The sequence below is a fragment of the Rhinolophus ferrumequinum genome, chromosome 9 (assembly GCF_004115265.2).
Source record: "Rhinolophus ferrumequinum isolate MPI-CBG mRhiFer1 chromosome 9, mRhiFer1_v1.p, whole genome shotgun sequence".
Taxonomy (NCBI): domain Eukaryota; kingdom Metazoa; phylum Chordata; class Mammalia; order Chiroptera; family Rhinolophidae; genus Rhinolophus; species Rhinolophus ferrumequinum.
In genome coordinates this window covers 8413655-8438681 of record NC_046292.1, presented here as the reverse complement: position 1 = coordinate 8438681, position 25027 = coordinate 8413655, and the positions used below count along the sequence as shown (strand labels likewise).

General features: G+C 41.1%; 1 protein-coding gene across 5 annotated transcripts in view; it reads right to left on the bottom strand.

Annotated features, from left to right (window-relative positions):
* The window catches only part of VPS13D (vacuolar protein sorting 13 homolog D), a 233615-nt gene that overhangs the window by 133158 nt on the left and 75430 nt on the right, over nucleotides 1–25027 (bottom strand). For 2 of the 5 annotated variants that reach the window (XR_004423896.1, XM_033114934.1), the window contains exons 33-45: nucleotides 24648–24803; nucleotides 23287–23494; nucleotides 22297–22371; nucleotides 19804–20010; nucleotides 18503–18592; nucleotides 16012–16152; nucleotides 13499–13621; nucleotides 10944–11018; nucleotides 7015–7120; nucleotides 5644–5796; nucleotides 3680–3815; nucleotides 2515–2562; nucleotides 83–233 (exon numbers count right to left, since the gene is read on the bottom strand). Coding sequence is in view for 4 of the 5 variants with exons in the window: in XM_033114934.1 (XP_032970825.1) it covers nucleotides 83–233; nucleotides 2515–2562; nucleotides 3680–3815; nucleotides 5644–5796; nucleotides 7015–7120; nucleotides 10944–11018; nucleotides 13499–13621; nucleotides 16012–16152; nucleotides 18503–18592; nucleotides 19804–20010; nucleotides 22297–22371; nucleotides 23287–23494; nucleotides 24648–24803 (1669 nt within the window). In the remaining variant the exon portion in view is untranslated. The remainder of the gene's footprint in view (nucleotides 1–82; nucleotides 234–2514; nucleotides 2563–3679; nucleotides 3816–5643; nucleotides 5797–7014; nucleotides 7121–10943; nucleotides 11019–13498; nucleotides 13622–16011; nucleotides 16153–18502; nucleotides 18593–19803; nucleotides 20011–22296; nucleotides 22372–23286; nucleotides 23495–24647; nucleotides 24804–25027) is intronic. The other 3 variants (XM_033114935.1, XM_033114937.1, XM_033114936.1) reach the window with 3 other exon arrangements.

Below are 25027 nucleotides of genomic sequence, written 5' to 3'. Positions count from 1 at the left end.
GTTAGCGCTTTCGGGCAAGGTCTCCCACCCAGAAGTCTGACTGTCTCAGAATGAAAGGCAGACAGACTATGTCAGAACTTACTGTCTGGAGCGGACGGGCTGTCCAGCCTTAGCTCCATTGGTGTCTCAAGTCTGTTCTTCACAATGAGGGCAGATCGGACGGTGATTACTTTTCGAGCACTGCCTTCCATGGTCACCGCAAAGACCACCCGAACGGGTGGGAGCGATGAGAACTGTGCAAAAGACATATAAGTGAAAAGGGTGTAGCTGTGATTTTCAAACAAACACACGAAAATGCAATACTAACCAGAATGCCTAAATCAAAAGCATCTTATTACCACTCTAGCTCGCTGGTGAAATTAGTCATTAAGCCCTAAAACCATTTAGCTTTCATAGGAGTGACTATCCCATAAACATACACTATTAAAACAGCCAATTCTAAACGTTTTTATAAAAGTAGATAATCTACCGTGTTTCCCCAGAAAATAAGACCGGATCTATATATGTTTTCAAACAAGTTCCAAATTATATTCAGGGGATGTCTTATTTTTTCACGTACAACAGTCTACATTTATTTAAATAGTCATGTCATCTTCTTCTGGAACATCATCATAATGTACTAAATGCGTCTGTCTGGCTCACAATCCCAAATGGGGCTTATTTTCGGGGAAACAAGGTATTCAGAGATGATATCACAAAGAAAAATCAGTCCTAGGCTTCTAGTCACATTATAAAGAACTTCACTTAAGGCTGGTAAGAACCTATCAAATTTTCCAAACATCCTATAATTTGGTAAGAAAGTCTCTGCTGGAAATTATCCTTCATTCACAACACCATTGGGTTCTTACACATCAGCCCTTATATGGAAACTGTGAACAAAACCTATTTTCAACTCTGCTGGAGGGGAATAAAGGCCATCCAAAGCAACTAAAAGTTCAGAAACATTGAGGTTGGACTTTGCAAAACAGTAAATGATTTACCTTCTGTGGTATTTTTCTCCCAGACTAGTATTAAAGTGCGAAAACATTCTTTGAACACTAATAATCGGTTGAGTGCTGTCCAAAATATACACAGAAAAACAGAAGGAAGTCTTCTGAGATTATAACTTGTCTTTGTAAACTCCAGAGAGTGTATAATAAAGAGTTGTCTGTATTGATGGGCCTTTCACAGCAACAAGAACTTTTTTTTTTCTAATGTCATAAAAATCACTCTCTAGGCCCATATTTGTTGACATGCCTATAGAAAAATCAACATTTTTTATTTCAAAGAACTTTAAAAACAAAGTTCTCCTTCTTTGTAATAACTTTCTAAGTTCCGTACAATAATCACTCTTTTATAAACAGGACACCCAGTTTCAGGAACTCAACACAATGGAGGAAAATATTTTATTTTTTGGTCTTGGGTTGTGGTCACTACTTTCTTTTTCCATACGTTTATTCACACATTCAACATACATTTTGTGCTACCACCATGGGCCAGGAAACTTTTTTTTTTTTAAATATAAAACTCCACATCAGGTAAACAAGAGGTTTCTGAAACTATTATTCTTAGCATGAGTGTCTAGAACATACCGACAATGCATTTTTTTATTGGAGAAACAAATGACACCCCATCCAAGCTTTTCATACTGCCAACTTTTTAATTAAAACAAACGGTATGTGAAAACCAACCTAATAAACAATAAAATGAAGAGCTCCATGTTTTGAACAGAGATTTGCAGGCAGTCCCAATGAAAAGGCAAACTGTAACTTTCTGGAGTGTTCTTAGAGAGTGTTTTTTTTGTTCTTGTTCTTAGAACAAGCATTACCAAAGCACCCACTGACCAGCCTAGTAAAGCCCCAACAGAGCCAAGCCAAGAACAACTGCTTTAAATATTGATCTTGTCATCTCCAAATGCACCTGAAATGTCACATTTCTAAATTTACTATCCTATGGGAGAAGAAATATAAGCAAAAACCTAAAAATATTTTTAATGTCATCTTGTGATGATGTTTCAAAAGCCAAATGGGGGAGAAAAAGTCTTACTAGTTTTCATTCTTATTTATTTTCATGACCTTTGGGCCCCAACCTATGAAATACATATAGCTATACAAGGGATAATTTATACAAAGGGTGCCCAAAAAATGTATACACATTTTAAGAAAGGAAAAAACTACATTAAAATTGTAATACTCGATATATACCGATAACAAAAGATGAATACAAGTCGTGTGCATACATTTTTTTGGCACTCCCAGTTTTTTAACTTAGAGAGAAAAGGAGATCGTGGACCAAAACATTTGCTTTTTCTTCTCCTTGGCTGCAATACTTGGTCTCACAGTCAAGTTAGGTGAAAACATTTTCTTGCAAGTTCTTATAAAAGGAAGGCAATCATTAATAGAAAAGCACAGAGATAAATTCCAATCATTTATATGTCATAAAGTCCTCTGATCATCAAGAAATAAACATGTATATATGGTTCAGGCGCAGTGTAAATACTCAATAGACACAGAGACACAGGAAAATCATACTCACATAAACCTGGGGATGAATAATATTTGTTCTGCTGCTTGGGCTGCCGATCTAAGAAAGATTCCAAAAGTGAGAGAGTCAGCACACACCTAAAATCATAATACGCATCATTAAATTCAATGACAATGTAATTTGCTTGAAAGCGTGATGTTTGTAAACTTCACTCTTAGTAAAGTATGGTCTTCTATGAAGAGAAAACACATCATCTTCAAAGATATGGGAAAAGTAACACTCCTTTTATAACCATTCCAGGTACACAAATTTCTTCAGAACACATCAATGCAACAGAAAGGTATCTCTGGGGGAAATTAAGCCTTTCATTACTAGACACGAATCTAGGCAGAAAAGTAATCTTAAAAGAAAGTTTCCTTTTCTAAGAAGCCTGGAGCACAAGAGAGGAACGGTAGAAAACACAGTGTTCTCCAAGAACATTTTTCAAGAAGAAGGCAGGTCTGACGGGAGCTACCAGATCTCTGCAAATGCACGCCACCCTACTCGTCACTGGATGCCCAAACATGAGTGCAGCTATCCCAGGAAGTATCAGGAGTGCTGGGCCCGAGCACCCACGGTGGCCATGTCTGCCGTGACGCCAGCCTCTCCGGTACCTGCACGTTCATCACTCCCCTGGCTGGTCCTCCAACCCCTGGAACTGCTGGGGAAAAGGTTGGGCAAGGGTGTGTGAGAGGCTGTGAGATCAGAGAATATGTTAACAGTGGTCGTCCATCTTTATGCCAGAGTGGAGAAATTGGAGAGACAGCGCCAGAAGGATCAAGAAGCAGCATTATAAGCAACTGAAAGAAGGGAGTATATAGAGGAAGCATAACAGTACGCGAAGTAAAGCCAATACATGTTCGGCAGACTAGTAAATTGCCAGGTGGGCCAGCTGAGTATGAAACGGATCTGCACAATGAGGTAGTATGTGTTAACGTCAATTTTACATCTTGTTTTTCTAATGAAATTAACTATTGGCGGGCTTTTCTACATATTGTTAACCAATGCTTGTGACTGAACTGAAAAGATCTTATGTCTTCTTCCTAGAGCTGACGGAAATAAAGAACAACAAATCTTCACTAGAGCAAGGCTCTCACAGGCTGAGCTGTCTGACGCTGGCTTTAAGGGGGGGGGGGGGGGCCAGGGCGCAATCTAGAGCCATTCCCCAGCCACACACCGTAGAGGAAGATGAATTCTTATCTGGTGCTGCATATCGGAAAAAGGTCCCGACTTTGTCCACAGACACGGGGCTCACTTGCTCCCAGCCATTTACTCTCACTTGCAGTTGATGGATCCGGAGGTCATGGGTGTGTCTGCAGGCACAACACAGAAAAGGACAGTAAGCATTACCTTACAAAGGAAAGGAAAGGAGAGGCAAAGAGTCAAATCTGATTTACTACACAATGACAGAAAAACCCAGTTGGCTAAGCCTTCTGGTGACTGCCTAATGCAAGGGAAATGAAGAGGCTATATTAACTGGGTTTCACACTTAAAATTGCAAGATTCGCAAACCTTGAGCAAGAGTGGCGTTTGCCCTCCTTTTGTATGAACCACGCAAATCTGTACATCAGCTCAGGTCTTTCCCTCACCAACCCCACCCCAACCTTTATAAACTAGTGACGTCAGCTAAAACCATTTCAGTGGGGTAGTGAAATGTTGTACTAGCAATTTAATCATATAACCATACTCTTGGAAATGCACGCAACGACACTTTCCTCTGGGTTCTTTGTTGAATAGCCTACTTCTCTCAGAATCACACTCGGTTATGTGGCTTCAGACCTACAAGACTACAGACAGGTTACGAGGTGGAGCCCTCCGAGTTTAAGGGCTGAAGTGCTCGGCTGGAACTGGAGCAGAAGGCAGTGGGCAGAACAGGAGGAACAGGAGGAAATGGCACATTTAATTCTATTTTAGATTTTGCCTAATTCAAGCCAGAAGTCTGAAATGGGGGACTGTTTTTGACGCTGACAGGAAGAAGGGAGGGAGGCAGGGAGTGGGATACAATGTGCCAAAGGGGGAAAAGCCAGAAAAGGCATTTATTTTGATGAATTCAAGCAGAACAGTGGAACTTGAAATGGGTTCCAAAACATGGAAACTGACCAAGAGGTCAAACCTCTCCTGATCTAACAGAGGCAGTGCTCATTAAGAAACACATCCAACAGCTCTATTAGCTTCTCCAGGAACTTTGTGGAACAGGAAAATGCCCAGCACTCATCCTTGGAAATTCTAACATGGCTTTTGGCTGCGTAAACCCAGCACAGCGATTTTTTAAAACTGTATTTTTCCTGTAAAATCACTGGGGGCCCACAAGTTCAGAACTCTTGCCACGAGAAACAAAAGTGTGCTGGTACAAAGCTAGAAAAAGGAAGACGAGTTTGACTTAGGAGCAGGTTTGCACACAAAGGCTTAGAGCATCATGAAAGCATACAACTACAGAGGGCTGAAGCCCATCTTGTAAATCTCAGCTCACCTTGGAAACAGATATGAGGCTCAAACGCTAAAATCTTAACCTATTCACTACTCACTGGCTAGCCCTTCCACTTAAAAATGTTTGCAAACAGAAGAACATTTTATTAGACATTTTATGATCTCTCAGTAACCAGCCATAACCTCTTTAACGTGTTCCAGTCCCTTGGATGGATGTGTCAAGAATGAGAGCATTAGCGAGTGGTCACCCTAGATGAGTTGTTCTTCTCTTCCTTATCATTCTGGCTCTGCTTCCTGAAAACATCTGCTTGCTGAAAGTGCTACGTGGCACACATGTATCGTAAAATTGAAATCAACAGGCTTTGATAAACTGTTAAGAATACCATGTCACCACTGCATCGTGAAAACCAGGCTAGGAGGCAATGAACTTGAGTATTATTATCTATCTATGCTTTAACCAAATTACGGAAAAACACAGGTTGTCACCTCACCATGTCAAATAAAGAGATAATTAATGGGGAAAAAAAAGTATTTCCAAGATAGAAAGACAGTCATATTTTTTAAAAGGAAACGCAAATTTTCAAACTACCTTTTCAAAATAAAACATTATTTGTGAAAAGACAAAACACTAGGGACTATCATATCATATCGTATTATATCATATCGTATCGTATCATATAGAGAGCGGGGGAGGAAGAACAAACCACGCTTTACCTGTGCCTTAGCTTTCCTCGAGCTTCAAATTCAAAGGGAATCTCTTCACCCGTGAGGACTTCCCGCCATTCACTAACGTTGTGAGCATCATCAAGAAATGTTCTGTTCCCTTCTGGAACTATCCCTGGGCTCCCGCTGTGAGAGAGTGCAGCCCTGGAACCAAATCAGACAATACCAGCTTGTCCCTCTTTGTCACACAGAGCTGGGAGCAGAAACCCTCCCAGAACTCGACCATATAACCTGCCTACAAAGGATGACCTAAAAGGTCAGTAAGTAAAGTTACCTCCAGCGATTCACAGCTTATCTGACACTTTAAAAACAGCTGATAGCTAGGGGCGGCCGGATGGCTCAGCTGGTTAGAGCACCAGCTCTTAACAACAAGGTTGCCAGTTCAATTCCCACATGGGGATGATAGGCCGTGCCCCCTGCAACTAAGATTGAAAACGGCAACTGAGCAGCGTCCTCCACAACTAGACTGAAGAATAATGACTGATGGGTCCTGGAAAAACACACTGTTCCCCAATAAAAAAAAAAAAAATAGCTGAAAGCTGTCATCTCACAGTCACTTGCCTCCGGCAGTAGAGTCTAGCAGTCTAGTACATAGGGTGCTTTGTAAACTGAGTCATGATTTTTAAAAGTAGTATTTAAGTGATTACCTAGAATTTAACAGATCTAAACTCTTTTTTAAAAACATCTCCTGTAAAGCATTAGCATACTTAGTGGAGGCAGGGAAAACGTGGTTTCAAACCAGTCGATTCTGTGACTCATTTCATGTACTTCGTTACCTAAACTGGACAGATCAGCATGTATTTGGAAAGTTGAGCCAAGGTCTAAACAAGCAGAAAGTTGTTAGAGAACATTCTCACTCGGCTTAGGTAAATTCTTATTCTCCAAACTCCACCCAATTCCATCTGGAGTAAAGCTTTGTAAGATAATTCTTATGGGAGGGGGAGGGACAAAGGTGGGGTATGGGAGGTGTTCTCAAAGCAGTCTTGGAAGAAAAATGTAAAATGGTAGAATAACCATGTACAGCGTCCTTTAAAGTGGTGGGGGAGGGGACTGAGGAGGAAAGACGGAATGACTTCTCTTTCACACTTGCCACTTGCATCCTTAATTTGCTTGACTCTGACTTTCAACATAATATACAGCGGCACCAGGATCATAATTTGGATAGTTTAGACTCAGGACCTACTTCTCTGGCTACGAGTCCACACAGCACAGACCTTCCAACATAAATCTCAGCGAGACAGCAAATTCCTGATTCAAATAGGACCCAGGAGCTTCAAGCAGGGCCCACCTTGCTCAGCGGGGCTGGCACACAGAGCCTGTGGTGGCAGAGGGGGCTCGGGGGGCAGACCAAGCGCTCCTCACCTGGTGGGCGTGGTGGTCAAGGTGGCGAACCACAAAGTGCAGCCCGTGTGATTCCTCAGAGCAAACGGGACAAAGGGCTGCCTGCGCTTGGGGGCTTTTACCTCTGCTGCGGACAAAGGGAGAAGAGTGTTAGTATCCCCAGTCTGTGTGGCAGACCCTCCCTGGCTGTTCCCTCAACGGTCTCCTGTGCAAAGGGGCTGAAGGTGGGGAGAGAGAGAAGGTACTGCCACAGGCGTGTGGGCAGGACAAATGGGATCTCCACACATGGGGCTACCTGCTCTGGGAAGACTCAGTCCTTCCTGCCAATGGGCTCTTCCCAGTCCCCAATTCTCCCACAACTCTCAGGGCCTTATCTCAGCAGAAGGCATCAGGGCCTAACTTGGCTAGAATCGAGCGAGAGAGAGAGAGAGAGAGAGAGAGAGAGAGAGAGAGAGAGAGAGAAATGGACCCCCACCACCCCCAAGAAGTACATTCTAAACAGGTAACCCAAAGTGCAGTAAGATCTATCACATGTACTTGACTAAACTCTGTCCAAAACGTCAGTCCTTTATCAAAGCCTCCTTTGTGTACAAGTTACGCTTCAGTCTTATTCTGCACGCCACAACAAAATAAAAACATTCTTTCCTATTCTGTTATATAAATAGTTGGGGTTTTCTTTTCCCTCCCTGGAAGATCAGAAATATACTATCCCAAAGCTTTTTAAATAAAATTTTTAGCTCATTTTTTGACATAAATATCACCACCGTCTGCTACAAGATACATAGTGTGGAAACTACAAAAGGCGCATAAAATATGATTTCTTTTCACAAAATAGCTTCTAATCAGGGAAACTGGAAAGAGACACTGATCAATACAAGACTGTAAATAACCAAATTCTAGAAAGAGTTGACCTAACTATAAACACTAGAAGAAATCAGCGAAGTGAGAGACCATGAGGCCAGAAACAGCCATAGAAGGCTGTCCAGTGCCCTGCTGCCCTGGATCCGGCTGCCAGCACCATGCCCGAGGTGTGGCATGGGACAGAGTGTCCTGAGGAGGGGCACCGGCTCCTCTAACCAAGGGCCTGCGGCTCCTCTACTGGCCACACAAAGAAAAAAGGAGGTGGCAGCAGGAACCACAGAGACAGGGACAGTCCAGTGCTGGGGCCTCCAGGCAGCCGTGCTCCTGTCACACAGACAGCAGCAACAAAAGTGGGTGCGGCCCGCCTCCCTGTGGGTCCAGCTTTAAAGCACGGAGGCAGCCTGCAAAAAGACCAGGTCCCAAATGGTCTGCAGCTGTGGAGAAAAGGACATGTAGAGGTGACTACCACCGCTGACTGAGAACACTGGAGCAAAAGTAAAATCATCTTCCAGGATGACATGTTTCCTGCCAGCAGAACAAGACGACAGGCTGCCACAGACCCTGCCGCTCCCACTTCCTGAGAAAGGCATGGGGCAGTACCCTAAGTCAGGAATTATGACTGCCTTTCAAAAAGTGATCCCTTTCTTTTTTTTGGTCCCTTTCATCTTCTAAAGTTTTCAGAAGTTAATAGTAAAACACTACAAAACAAACAATTTCCGTTTAAGGCAAGTTCTAGTCTGGTAATGACAATGGCTCGGGGAAGTCTGACAAATGGTGATATGCTAAAAAAAAAAAAAAAAAAAAAGAGCAGTCTACAGCCTGTTCCCACAATCTGTGGTTAGTCTTTAGAGACACCCCAAATACTTCCAGAATATTCTCTGCCTAGAATATACCCATTTCTCTTCCCAATGGCCTCACTTGGTTCCCAAGATTTGTTTAAAAAAAGAAAATAGTGTTCACCAAGTAGAAAATTAAGGAGTAGCTGTGAGGCTGCTGACAAGAGCAGAGGGGGAGTAAAAACTTTAAGAGCTGTCTGTAGGGTAAACAGTCCTCACTGGGGCACCTTGAAAGGCACCTCCCTCTCCACGACTGCGCTGAGAGGCTGCTTTATTACAGCAGATAAAGGACCCAGGAGGAAAGGAAGCCAGATGTGCTTTCATATCCCACTGTGAGCCAGACTGCAGGTTTCCATTTGCAAATTAGATTTAAAAAGAACAGGTGGCGAATGGCTTTGATCACATTGTAATACAGAATAAAGTGCTAGGAATCCATATAAAGATATTCACAAGTATATTGCTTTGGAATTACATAGCCTACCGTGTTTCCCCGAAAATAAGACGTAGCTGGACAATCAGCTCTAATGCGTCTTTTGGAGCAAAAATTAATATAAGACCCAGTATTATATCATATCATATCATATATTATATTATATAAGATCCAGTCTTATAGTAAAATAAGAGTGGATCTTATATTAGTTTTTGCTAAAAGAAGCATTAGAGCTGATGGTCTGGCTAGGTCTTATTTTCAGGGAAACACGGTAGGAAGGCACACTGCTTAGGTCCCCACGCTCCTTGTTTTGATTACACACACCGGCACTGACTTCAGCAGCCTGCTTCTCGGAGAACAGAAATACATGGAGTGCTCACAAGTTCAAACCCAGCACCAGGGGACAAATCTGACATCTCCTGCGTTAGGGTCCAAATCTACTGTGGACTTGCCGTTGGCACAGCACCAGAGAACAAAATTCCCAAGTCCATCAAAGAGAAAGGTATTCCCTGGTGGCCTCAGGAAATCGGCATCTACTGTAGTGACCAAACCTAATTTCTTCATGGGCTGAGAGAACCTGAAGCTCCTCACATCCAACTCTGGCTTCAAATGGCTCCAGCTGAGGACATTTCTACCCCTTTGGACTTGTTTCACAGAGCAATTTGGCCATTATAAACGGCGTAGGTTTTCATCATATATAAGCAGCTCAGTCTGTCAGAAAGGACCTGGTTTGTAAATCATAATAGATTAAAGCCCCAGGCCCGCTACTAGCTAGTCATGTGAATGACGGCAAGTTACGGGATCTCTCTGAGCCTCTCTGGCCTCTTGAGGTAAATAGGAATAACGCTCTGCTTAGCCTGAAAGAGTAAATAACTGGCATAACGAAGCTCAGCGTATATATAAATCCATGAAGGTTCAGTCATGGGCTTTCTTTGTGAGCCAGCCCCACATAACTACCTCAGTAAAACCTTCCAAAAAAAAAAACCCCATAGTACTGGCCCATGTATTAATATTCTGAACTCCTGGTAAAGAAGCTCTGTTGGCCTTCCCCCCCACGCCAGTATTGAAGGTCATATGTTTATTCGACATGCATCAAACTATGCCATGACCCAGGCAGGATCTGGTGTCAGCCAAGTACAAACATAAATCATCCGATGACACGCACTCCTTCAAACAGAGGGAGACATGCACCTCCTGGAATTCCAATTCCTAGGTGTTTCTGGTGTTTTCTATCATATCTACTTACCAGCCAAATTCTCAAGGAATCATGAAAGGTCACAGATAGAAAGACAGAGCATTCTCTTTTCTATCTCCTCAGCACCTCAATTCATAGCGAAAGGAGTTAAGGTTTGTGTCTAAGCAATTATTTACTGGGAAATACGTCCTCTTTTCCTGACCATGACAGTTCCTATTCCACAGAGCCCCTCGCATTACCACAAGAATGAACGTTCACTGGAAATGCTATAAACAAAGATTGGCAGCACCGCTTGATGGGGGATGGTTTCCTTTCATTTACTTGCTTTTCATTATGAGAAATCACCTCTAACTGACACTGCATGTCTGTGCATCAGACACTGTGGAGTAGACGCTGTTTCTACCGAGCGTTAAGGCAGATAGAAGAGACAGCATACGAATCAGCACATCACTTCTTTCTTATATAAGGTGTCGCTCTGTTCATTAGTTGGAAATCTCTTTCTGGCTGCTAACCCAAAGTACTCCAACCTGGGTATAATCCCACTCAGCTCCCATTCCCAGAAAATTGGTGTCCAAGGCAGTTCTCAAAACAGGAAAAGGAAATAAGCCCTCGCTTGGCTATACTGTACCTCTAGCATACATCTGGTGCTCTAGGTTAGTCAGACTGGCTGTGCTCCTAGTTCTAAGGTAGACAAGGGGAAGGCCTGGTAGACAGGAGAGACAAAGTTAGAGTAAGAATAAATGGAGTTAATAAGAAGACTCATCTTCAAAGCATAAGCACAAGTAGGATACATCACAAAAACAGCAAGCATCATGCAGTTACAGGGTCATTCCATTCAGTGCTTCCTAAGAGCTAAGAAGGCACCTGATAAAGTGAGCCAGACAGTTTTGACGCTGGCCTTTATTGGGGAGGCCATGTCAAGGAAGCATGCTCCTTTTTTTCTCAATTGGGGAAAGAAAATGTATTCAACATTCTTTTGAACAGAATGACAAGCCTTTTGAGGATTTTTAATTTAAAGCATGTATGGTCTTAAACGGCCCAGAAAAGTCGCCAACACCAATCAGTACAGATTTTAGTGCGAGTTGATCCGTTCCGCTTGGAAAAGCAGGAGCAGTTGAATGCTAATTCCTCAGGAGACTCAAAAATTCAAGGGAAGAGTCAGCCTGTGTTCCAGGTTTCAATAGTCTGTACTATTTACCTCATAGTAAATTATACCTCATAATATAATTATTTATATTATAAATTAAACATGGAAGTTTTTAGAATATTTATGTTTGACATTTCCATAAAATGGCCTTGTAATACAAAATTAGTAAGCTCAGTAAGGTGCCACATCATCCAGGTTTACCTGAAGAATCTCAGCCCTTACTCTACAAGGCCAACAACTGTTATGTCAAAAGTGAGCTCATTATTTTCTTTCCCCTGCTAAAGAAAGAGTGAGAAATCAGCAGCTCCCTTAGGCTGAATTTCATATTAAGAATCTCTATTCCAATGGCTCACATTGACACTGGCTTGACTAAAACATTCAAATTTGGGGGGACAGTGACTAAATATTCATGAATAAGACCTGAAAGCCTGTGGTCAGTTCAACAAGGTTCAAATAGATCGACCTTCAAAACAAATGCCCCACAATTATTTTGGTAGGTCTGTTAAAATACAATCCCATGTGGTTTACTACCATCCAGGCATTTCCAATAAGAAAAGAGGTTTGGAAATTTAGGTATATTCACTTACGTCTAATTGAAAAGATCACACATTTATAAGCCTATGTAACCATAAAAATCTGTAGGTAAATAAAAATCCGGCTTTAATTTAGCAGAGGCATTTAACATAGATAAGGCAGCTTACTAACTATAAAGAAAGAGGAAAACATTTTAAAAAGTGTGAGGGAGGAGAGAGACAAAAGAAAATCCTTCACTGGAATCCTGAAGATTAGGCCGTCCTAGCGTTCACACCCACCTCCTGTATAAATAATGTTTTTAGAAACACACTCTCTAAGACACATGACACATTACAAAGATTATTTAGAGTCTTCTGGGTAGACTTCCATATTACATTCTCTTGACACACAAATTGGGAAGGTTAGAGGAGGAACAAAAATTGAAGCTGATGATATCTGAAAACCCCTGGCTCCTAAGCAATGACCTTGAGGCTCAGAAGCAAGAGCCTGGGAATACAAGGAGCAAGCACAGCTGACCTTTCCTTGTCCCTCCTTCTAGGAGTACAAGGCAGATAGAAAGTCCATTTATACACCCTGAAGAGAGACGAACCAGTTCAAATACTTCATACACTACGAAAATCCATCTTCCCCGTGACACGTTTGCAGACCAGATGGAATATTTAAGTATTCATGAGCTATGTGAAGTCCAGCCAAGACTCCCCAAGGAAACCACACTGAAAGAGCTGGGGCTGAGTTGAATTTGAATGACAATGGCTTGTGGAACAACTAAGGACCACGCAGTTGGCCACTGCAATCTCCCCAGCTCTGAGGAAATCAGAGCTCCATGAAGCATTAAATGAGGAAAGAAAACATCGTTAACAGAAAACAAACTGACTCCTCTTTCTTCAAGAGACTGGGTATTCAATTCTTTTATACTTTGTGAACAATACAGGGCCCCCCTTTTAACAATTTTTTCCACATGGGATCCTGCCCTCACTCTCTTCAAGAATATATCCTAACTATCTCTACTAGATTGAGAAGACTGAAAAGATGTTTTTAAAAACCCAAAGATAGTACCGCCTTGAAAACTTTAACATTAAACGTAAACAGTGTCGCCACAACAATATTAAACAAATAGAAAATTCCTTAAAAAAAAAAAAAAAAAATCCAGCCCAGCAGTTCAATCAATAGGAAAGTTTTGCCGAATAAAATACAAACTGACCAACAGATGGCTGACGGATGTATATCCAGGTACACCAGCTCACATGCAATGTTACCAGAATTTAGGAATTGCCTACCACAGATCCTTTCTCTCCCACAAAGGTGAAATTAGAGCTCACATTAGAAGTATTTTGTGCCAGAAAAATGTCTCTCGTAAAGACTAAAATAGAACTATAGGACATAGTCAGAATTTCCTGTTGGTTTTTCCATCGAAAATGATGGCTCTATTTGGATTTCTCAATGAAACATGGCTCCAGAGGTCAGCACTGATTTAGTCAGACATCTGTAGAGAAAAACCTTACTTTGTCCAAAGCATGGAGGATCCACTGAAGAGCCCATCCAATCTTCTGATGTGGTTGAATCGGTTTCCTTGTCCTGCTTACAGTAATCTGCCATCCACGATTCCTTGGTGCTTACGTATTGGTCTAGAAAAAATTCCCCAAAGATATTAAGAACAGAAGTTGAACAGACTGAGGGTTCACGTCAGATAATTTCTTTTTCCCCCCCTTTCTTCTGCCTCCCCCGCCCACTCTGGTTCAAGCCGTTGTTTCTCAGTCTAGGTGTGTAGGACCCAGCTCCCTGGCCCACACTGGTGTTATGAGCCCTGCGCTCCCCCGGCTGAGGCAGTCGGTCGCGGGTCATCGGTCGGCCGCTCACGGCAGCTCTCGCCGGCTGCCGGCCGCTCACGATGGCTGCCAGCCACTCACACTGGCCACCAGCCGGCTCCTGGCAGCCCGCAGCAGCACACAGCAACCTCTGGCTGCTCACAATAGCCCAGCTCCAGGGAGAGCCGTTGTTCACAATCTTAGCTGTGGAGGGCGCAGCTCACTGGCCCATGTGGGAATCGAACCGGCCACCTCAGCATTAGGAGCACAGCACTCCAACCACCTGAGCCTCCGGGCCAGCCCCAGATAATTTCAATACAGCAAAATAAGCTTTTGTTGAATGCCTCACTATATGCTAGCAATATGCTAGGTTCTAAGAAAGTCTGTCCCATGGAGAACCTCATACTCCACAGGAAGAAATTAATGTTAACAAAACAACCATTACCGCAAAACCATACCACAATGTGAAAGGAGCTAAAACAAAGATATAAATACAATTCTATGGGAGCACAGAACAGGGGAAGATCTCCTCTGCTTTGGCAGAAGTAGGGGGCTACACACCAAAATCCACGGGAATCTTCGGTGCAGGGATCTTTGTCCTGGGCCGTGAAGAATGAGTAGAGATTACAGTTTACCAATGGGATTGGGGATACAAGGCCATTCCAGGCAGAGAGAACAACATATGCAAAGATTTCAAAATAAGAACGTATATGGCACAATCAGGGAACAATGAATACTTGGATGTCACTTTTGGCACAGCATTTTGGGGTAGGAACAAAGCAAAGTGGTCTACAAAAGAGAATGACTTAGTCTCTGAAGAACATGGAATCCCACGCTGAAGGACAGTGTTAGGAGACAGAAAGACTCTTAGGAGGCTGTTAAAAAACCCACCAAATTAAAGAGGCTGACATCTAGCTGCCAATTCCCTAACCTGGTTTTACTCTTTTGAGAGAACTACAACGGGGAGAGGTAACAAAATAGTTATGATGTACCACACGTGGATAAAGACCTTCTATACTAATTACGGTATTATACATTTTAGAACAAGAATTACTAGTTTCTGGTGTTCAGTTCTAATAGTTGGCTAGATAAATAAGATTTATTTAAACAGTAAGCAATCACAGCAATGTTTCTGGGTTTCAGCACCGTATTAGGAATAAGAAACTGAAAGTTAAAAAAAAAAAGCTTTACCACTGGCAAGAATACCTTTTGGAAGAAATGTTTAAGTAGACAGATATTCACCAAAAATATCAATAGAATCTTGTTTGACGTAAGCTCTTATTGTAGCTTTTCAAACTTTAAACTTGCGGTGAACAGATTACATAAGAAATAACACAAGTCAAAATAATATGGAAGGATCATAAGATCAATTTACTATTACATAGGAAATGCTACTATCCAGGCAAATGAATAAAAAAATATCTGATCATGTAAAAGAGTGGTTTTAAAATTTGGGGACCAATACACTTATGGTCTCATTTCACTATACATTCCCTCCATTTTAGTCTGACATGAAATAAACCAAAGGATCTTCTGAGAGACTCGATCCAACACTGAAGAAACTTCACAGATAATTCCAACAATGAGTGTGAGTTTTCATAGCGAAGGTAGGCACTTGATTGTATGATAGTTACTCTTCTTTTAGAGGATATTTATACAAGCATAGAGTGGTTCTGACTCACTACACTGTATCCAGGAATGTACATTTCAGTGTTGTCAAAGAAATTTTCAGAACACACACCATTAGCTTGGCAACCTTCTAACCGAATGATTTTTCAGTTAGCTCAACATGGTACTTGATGGGAAACAGTACAGGCAACTTATCCTGCAAACATAGTCAAAATTACATCTTTTATGAATTATTTTGTGAATAGCCTAAGAGAAGTGAATCTAAACCCACTTCTAGGACATTTAAAAACCCCAGTGATCAAGCATGATGGGGAAGAAGTTCATGATGGACATTTAGTTTCCCAAGTAGTCCAACCTCTTGTTTCATCATTGATAGCATTAACACGGATGTCAACTCTGGAGCAATGGCTTGAGAAGAACCATGAGGCTATGTTAGGGTTTTTCAGGAAAGCAGCCATGATGCGTAAGTGATGTCTCGAATGGGACCAAGCATTTGCTAAAAGGGGATTAACAGTCTTCCAGACAAGGGACTTATGTACAGAAATGTAGTACCAATCTTCTAAAGGCAACTTTCCACTCACCAATTAATACTGAAGTGATATTGACATCCAAACGGGTCTTAGCCTTGGCTTGCAGCTTCAGTCGAGGAGGGTGGAGACGACTAGTTGCCTGTTGTTGCCAGGATACAGAGCATGGCCATGGCTCAATAAACGGCTCCCAGCCTAAAAGAACACAGGAAAGAAGACATCTGTTGGGCAGATATCAAGCGTTTATAGGGGAGCACTGTTCACAAATGTTCAGCCAGGGCAAACTATAGCTTAACAGCTTTCTATTTCTAATTTGATTTCACAATGAAAGCACCATCTTTAGCTACAGGTAACCTTACAGGTGCCTGCACTAGCTAGAGACTATGAGTAGAAAAGCGTATATGTATCCCCTAACCATGGTCTTCCAGAGGTGAGAAGTTTACGTGCCCTATTCTACTAAAGAGAGCAGGCGAAACTGTTTTTGAAACACTCAAAATGAAAAAGGAGTTTCAGGCCGAGGTTGGAAAGTAGTATCAGTGGCTGAAGTAACTATTAAATTTGGTTCTCCTGTTTACATCAAAAATCCATTGGCTAAACAGATAGGTATACTTGGAAATTAAGTTTTTTAAACTTTTTAACTTAAAACGTCATGTACAAAAGGCATATAAAAAACATATATGTATAGTTCAAAGAATAAAATTACTGCAAACACTCATGTACCCACTATTTAGCTTAAGCACTAGAAAATTACAAGTGCCTTTGAAGCCCGAGCGCCCCTCCCCCACCTCATTCCCCGCTTCCCACCAACCTCTCCCATCCAACTCCCGGAAACCATTAGCTGGAACCTTTAATCACTTCCTTGCTCTTCTTTATAGTTTTACCACATATGCATGCATTTCTTAAGAACTTAGCGATTAGTTTGTCCTGTTGGGGATCTTTACATAATGAAATCCAACTGCCTGTATTCTTTTGCAAGTTTCTATTTTGCTCAACATATCTTTGAGATTCACTCATACTGATGCCATGTAGCTGTGACACATTTGTCTTCACCACTGAATAGTAACCCACTTAGAATATACCATAATCCATCCATTCTACTGCTGAGCGACATTCACTGGATTTGTTTTATTGCTATCATGAAGAAGACCACTATAAGCCGAGTTGTGCTCATTTCCTGGTACACACAGGCAAGAGATTCTCCCCAGTATAGATGTAGAAGAAGCATAATGCTGGGTTGTGAGTACACGTACACTCAACTTCACTGGGCCATGTCAAATTGTTTTCCAAAGTGGTTGTACCAATTTACAAAGCCAATAGGAGGAAATAAGAGTTCTATGGCTCATCTTCACCAGTACTTAGTGGTGTCACACCTAATTTTTGCCAGTCTGTTGGGTGAGAAAAATGGTATCTCACCATGACCCTTTTCAAGGCCAGTTAATTTTTAACAGTTTTCTAAATATACTCAATCAGTCATAGCTCAGGTGGTTTACCAATACAAATACAATCCAATATGTAGCACAAAATAGGTCCATCAACACTTAGTGACCTGAATGTGTTCACACAAATTTCAAAGTAAACAACACTTGCTCTGAGAAAATAAATGATTCTCAGAAAAACAGCTACCATGTGCCCTGGAAGAGTTTCTCGCAAATACCAAGACTTGGGCCCTTATTCTAAAGTTAAACATTTCGAACAATTATGAAATGCGATTGCTACCTTTGAGTGAATCCAGAACAGAGAGGGAAAAGATTAACCAATATAACATTAAATGTGACATCTATTCTAGAACAATCATTCAGCAGCACAACAACAAATTGAACCTGAATTTTCCACTGAAATCAAAGGGACAATCCCTCTGAGGTCGAAGCCTCAGATGGCATCGCAAGGCTCTGTTTACTTTGTCCACACCTACTAAAAACTCTCTGAAGGTAGTCCTTCACAGCTTAAGCGGCTCGGCCCTGGTACGTTGACAGTTCCTGAATGTCAGTCTGTATAGGCCCTGACCTTGGCCTTTCCAATGGCAGGAAAGAAACCTGAAAACGTCTTGCAGTATATGCAGGTTTTATGTCTCCAGGAGAATAGCTGGCTCTGATCACCTGTGTTTTACTCTAGGGAGTAGGTACGGTAGGTTACACTTTATCAGTGACTCGGTACGCTTCTAATGAAACAAACAAGTCTGGTAGGGAGTGAGGAAGCTTGAAATTTAAAATGATTATGGGCATAAATCTCCCTTGAAATTTAGCTACTATCAGGGCCAGCCAAATGATCCTTCACTATTGAGCAATTTCATGCTCTAGAATGAGCCAAACTTCAGGATCAAAAGGAATTAACTATTGAAATTTCTATTTAAATAATTCAGTTACAACATATCAGATATGTTTTTAGAAAAATCTGTATCTTTTGTGCTTATGTAGTCACTTGTTTTTAATCGTTTCCTGTCCTGCCCCACCCCCTTTATCCCTCATGCAAAATTTATATAGAAATAGGCCCAGGGATATATTTCTGTTATTTTTTAAATCCCACCATAATATATGCTTAAACTGACCTGACAGAGCACGGTTATAATAATCTCCAGAAAGGGTGAAGTGGGCGTAGCCTTCAGGGCTGGTTCTCACATGCTGAAGAAAGTTCAGACCTGCAATGAAAGCACATCTTACTGCAACGCTCAGGCGGGAACAACCAAAACTTTCTTTTGCAAACAAATCCCATCAAAGCGATGTTAGTTACAGCTAACACTGATGAGCCCATAAGAAAGCACACAAAAACTTGATATTTGGTTCATCATGCACTTTTTTTGCATAAATTCTGATTTTTAAAACCACTGCATTAAACTATTATTCATCTGAATTACTGAGGGTTTTGGCACCCCTTTAAATGTTGTGACCGAGGCAAACACCTCATTTGCCTTCCCCAGCCCCAGCACCCAGGTGTATCTGAAGTCTGTGGGAACATTAAAAATAATTTCTACCTGAATAACTGAAAAGAAGGTAGAGTGATTAAGAGTCGTCATGTCCTGATGAATATTAGCTCAAAATTTTATGCTGACCAGAAAGGAAGAAATAGTGATGCCCTGCAGAAAGGGTACTCATGGAAACAGTCCACATACCACTTAGTTTTAATCACGTGGCCCTTGTAGTTCCCAGAAGCACAGGGAAAAGGCAAACCTCTACAATGTGGAAAAGATCAACTTAAATCCCCAGAATCAAATTTTTCTTGAAGGGAAAAGAGGCTAACAAGATCAAAACAAAGGAAAATTAAAATGAGATACAGCGGGAGAAGCTCCTTTACTCTGCTCAGAAGCCTCATCGACCACCACTTACAATGGTACGACTCAGGATAAAGCACTTCTACCCTCGTCCCCTTCTACTGCAGACAACTCTCAGAAGGACAGGGCTTCGCCTCCTCCCTGGCCCTAAGAAGGAGACTCTGAGGTGAGCTTTCTAATAACACTGTATCTTTTATTTTCAAAAGATGTACAGGGTAGAAGCATTCTTTTCTGAACTTATAAATGCTTTTAATAACACTACAATCACTATAACCTTTATATACATTAAAAAAACAAAACGGAGAGATCAGGAATTATTTAGCTAGAGCTATTAATATAATTGTCAATGACAATTTCGATTATTCCCAAGCTACAGGCTGAAGGCCACATATGGCCAATAAATACACATTTCTTCAAAATACAAATAATGAAACACATGTGTAAAACCACTATCTAAATGTCACCCATACTACTAAGTAGAGAAGACCATGAATAACATTAAAAAAAAAGAAAAAGCCCCAAATAATTCAGCGATCACCGAAAACCTTTTCGATGAACCTGAACATTGGGACAACACTCACGGGAGAAGGTGACCTCGGCGAGAGGAACGTCACAATCCAGGCAGTCATCAATGAAGCAGATGCACACACTCTCGGCTTTAATCTCCACGCCCGAGATCAGCTGTGCTGGCACCATCCCCTGGCTCTCTCCGCTGTTAGACGCCAGGGAAAGGGACTTCAGAGGTTCAGCATTCTTAAACAACCAACTGGCTGCCTTTTTCAATTGGCCTTCAAAGAAATTACAAGGTGATCAGTCCTACCAGTTCCCACAGCTACGCAAGCAACTCAGAGGAAATAGAGAAATAAAGAGTAAAGGGACCTTCTGGACAACCCAAGAGAACCCTGATCCCAGACGTATTCTTAGACAGCAAAAAGAAAAAAGAGTATCATAACAGGATTCTGCTTTTAAGCAATTAGAACAAGGTCCTCTTTGTTGCATGCCTTCTGCTCCAGCTGACCACACCTTCATGTTCTGGCTCAATTTGCCCCCAGAAAGCCATCCTTCCTCCTACTGTGGCATCTGCTAAAAGAGACGATCCAAACAGATGCCGCTTGGTACTCAAGTCCTAAATCTTCTCTAGGTCATTTTGTATATATTGATATGGAGATTTGTAACTAGTCTCAAATGTCTTATTTTGTGCATACTTCATTTTCTCAGCCAATCACAAATTCCTTGAGAACAGACAGTAATGAGAATTGCATGTGTGTAATATACAACTATTAAATAACAGCTACCTGAACACAACCAGACTGCTAGAGCTAAAAAACAAGGAAAGCAAAGCAAAGCAATGCCACCCCCATACTTACAGATTACCAGAGGAACAGTGCTAAGTGGTTAGGGCATGGGCTCTAGAACAAGCTGGCCTGGCTTCCAATCCTGGCACTTACTTAACTAGATGTTGGATCTTGGGCAAGTTACCCGATCTCTCTGTGCCCGATAGCACCCACTTACAGAACTGACATGGGGAGGAAACAAATGAGAACGTGGGAAATTCTCAGAGCAGAGCTTGGCATATAACAAAGGCTCTAGAAACAAACATTAGTTACTATTATTGTCTTCATTATTGATGGAATGAAACCTTAGTTACTAAAGAAATAAAAATTAACAAAAATCCAAAAGGCTTGAATTGTTCAAGAAAGAGTTAAAAAATAGGAAATGCAAACATTAAGAGGTATAAAATTAATTAAACCAAAAAGCAACGATGAGTAGATCAAAACAAAACTAAAGAACATAAGATAACTAGGTCCACCTTCATTTTTGTTCAGAAGGAAAAAGATAGTTAACGCAGACAGCTACGTGGTAAGGCCAACATGTTCACACACTGATCGGTCAAGAGAGTAACCTGGTACAATCTTTTTAGAAGATTTGTCAATTCACGTAAACAGCCAAAAAAATAAATCTATACCCTTTGATGCAGTACTTACAATACTATTTACACAAAGGAAATACTTAAAAGATGTAGACAAAAGTGCATACCAAAACATGTTTATTATAGAATTGTGTATAATACTGAAAGAATGCAGAGCAACTGAAAATGTTTAAGTAAATTATAATACATCCTTAAGAGGTCAATGTTTACAAATTGTTTCCAAAATTTTAATGAGATGGGAAGATACTAAATACGTCATAATTAAATTGTAATTATTCAATAAAATTGCATTTCAAAAAGGCTATAAAACTGTATTTACGATACAATCAATATACAAAATACTACATGTATATATGTATATATGTGTCTATATATATATCTATATATTCTAGAGGAATAGAAAAAGAGAACATAAACACAATTATAAAGACTGAAATAAAACACAACTTTTGCTGTATCTCTCTTTTTAAGCGCAAGGGGAACACAAACGGAGGTAGGGAGGTGGTGTGATGCAGTTGAAAGAACACAGACAGACCTGGCTTTAAGCCCATCCTAGCTCCTCACCAACAGATGACCTTACATAAGTTTCCTTTACCCATCTGATCCGGTTTCCTCATCTGATGTGGGGATACTAATGCCTACCTCCAAGGGTTATGAGGACTCAACGAGAAGACACAGAGTTAGGCATACAGGCACTCAGTACATGGCAATGACTCCCAGGATCACCACCGTTACCACTACCACAGTAACAGCAGCTAACACTTGATGTGTGCCACGCACTTTTTTTTAAGCTCTTTGTATGTGTCAAACCTCCAAAGGAAGAAGTTAGTCCTCTTATCCTCATTTTACAGATAAAGAAGCACTGACTGGTACAGAGAGACTAACTTGCCCAAGTCACTAATAAGTAGCCAATAAGCGGCAGAGTAAGGATCTGAAGGAAGCCGGGCAGTGCGTTCCAGAGCCCATATTCTGATCCACCATGAAGTACTGCTGCTGATTATGACTGACCCAAAAAAGACCACGGAGGGTCTTCAAAATACACTCCAGCTCTTAAGACACCTTGTGGGAGGAGTAAGGGAGGAAATGGAAAAGGAGTAGTACACTATCAAGATAAAAAGGTAATGGAAACACTTATTCAAATTACCTTGACACACCAAAAGAGCTTTGCGACAATCATCCATGCTGAAGCCCAGCTCTTGTAGTCTAGCCAACTGTAACTCTAAGGGAGAAAAATGATATATGATTCTTATAAATAAATTTACGTAAATTAACCCATAGACTAATTAAGAAAAAAAGAAAAAAATTCAGAAACTGGTGACTAAAACATTTCATTTCTCTAGGCAAAGTACGTTCCTCGTGGAAGACTTTTATCAAGTATACCCCCCACAATTTTAGGAGTCTTTTCTACATATTGACTGTGTTTTTAAAAGCTTAACAATGAAACTTAGTATTATCCACACAACTTTGGAGAAAAACGCAAAGTTTAAAACTAAACCTTAGCATTATCCATAGAACTCTGGAAGAAACGGTAAAAGGAAATACAGGCTAGAGAAGGTTGGTATGGGGTGTTTTGTTTCTTTTTAAATTAAAAAAATTAGAGAGGCATAAGTATGACTTACAATTATACTTAATGACATACAGTTACACTCTGAACAATTTAATAGTGCAAAAAATAAATCTGAGAAGTGAAAAAGAAGGAGAGTTGGGGTGGCCGGATGGCTCAGTTGGTTAGAGCACGAGCTCTGAAAAACCCCAGTTGCCGGTTCGATTCCTACGTGGGCCAGTGAGCTGTGCCCTCCACAACTAGATTAAAGACAACGAGCTGCCACTGAGCTGCCAGAGAGGCAGTTGAATGCCTCAGTTGGTTAGAGCGCGAGCTCTCAACAACAAGGTTGCCGGTTCAATTCCCGCATGGGATGGTGGGCTGTGCCCCCTGCAACTAAGATTGAAAACGGCAACTGGACTTGGAGCTGAGCTGAGCCCTCCACAACTAGATCAAAGGACAACAACATGACTTGGAGCTGATGGGCCCTGGAGAAACACTGTTCCCCAATACTCCCCAATTAAAAAAAAAATTTTTTTTTAAAGGAGAGTTATTAGGAAGACTAAGTGGGTTTTATAGTCAAACACCTACCTAAGACAGGATCCAAGGTACGTTTTGTCCCATCTCTGATTTCCTCTCCAACTCGAGCCATACCAGGAAGGCAGCTACCAGAACTGGCCTCCAAGGCCACTGCGTCCGGCACTGCAGTATTGGCTTGCTCTGGGATGGATTTTGCAATGGCAAGAAATAGCTGAACATCATTATAGGAAAGTCTGATATCCAGGGCTTGTAACTGAATCTATCAAAATTAAAAAGGTGGCAGTTTTTTAAGTTGCATTTGGTTTTACATCCACACCTCCTACAGGTACAATTCCTAATGCAAGTTTTAGAAGTCCAATAGACACTACACTAAATTTCTCATTATGAAGACTGGGAAGATCTTGAAATCAAGCACTAATAGTCATGAGGTAAAATGTCTCAGCTAGGAGGTCAAATATTCACAAAACTGTGCCAAATAAAAAACACTAAGCTAGGAAAATTACTAAAACTAGTATTTCAATAGGATGACTTTCATACAAGTAATCACTAAAGCAGAGGGTCAAAGAACGACTCCAGGGGAGTCAGGATCGCCTGTTAGCGACATTTGTTAATCTTTTTGCTTTGATCTATTTAATATTTTAAATCTCTGAAACAAACTGACAACCAACAAAATCATCTCTTCTTTATTCAAACATAACTTTCAATGAGTCGAGTGCCACACTGGTTTGTCCTAAAATCTGGTCTTCCTCAGAGATTAGCTGTACAGACATCAATACCAGACCACTTTAAAAAATGGCATGACTGTTCGAATGAATGTTCTGGGTATGGTGCTTTATTTATTTACTTATTTTTTAATTTTTTAAAGGCTGAAAACCAAAATGGCTTTTCTGTCCCTTTCCATCTCCTTTGGTTCAAATGGACTGATTAATAAGCATTCCCCCTCGACCAAAGAAATAAAACGCCAAATTCATAAGCCTTCCTTGCCTGGCTTCGCCCTCCCCTGTTTCTACACCTTACAACCTCCTCACTTCACTACATACCTGCTCGTTCTAGTGAGATCTTCCTGTCTCACCATTCCCGTCCGACTTCACTGCTTTCTAGCATGCTCTCTATTTACATCCTACCACTCCACTCAGACAAGCCTTACCTTGAGTTCCACTCACAATCAATACTCCTACATATGTTCTTTCTGTAAACTTTTACAGAACTTAAGGATTACACCAGACAATAAAAAGGTCTTTTATCCTCCACAAGACTGCAAGATCTTAGGACAGAGACGATGCCATTTTTATTCTGTATTTGCTCAAGGTACGAAAGTGTTGTTGGGCTCAGCAGAGTAAATAAGTAGTTCAAGGGCAGGAAAGTGCTGGAGACTTCATCAATGTGTTATACAACAGATTTTTCGTCATTACCTCCAGGATAGGTGGAAAATCTTCACTGTTGAACGCATCCATCAATCCTGAACTATTCTGATAAGAAGAATTCCCCACCAGCTCCACTTGAATTTGTACTGGATCAACAATTGAAAGAGCTGTATCCTGCTCATTCCCTAGTCGGCATGAAAACACCTAGAGAATGAAATGCAATACAGCAAGAATTCATGTCTGATTTAGAAAGAGTCTAACCAGCAGCAGAAAAAGAGACTATCTCAGAAGGAATCAGCCCTATATTATCACAAGACCACTAACAACTGATGAAATAAATACTGTGAAGAGTGAGGCTGGTACTCTCACCCACTGCCACGAGCAAGCACAGGGGTTCACCATAGGAAAGGCAGTTAGACAATACATAA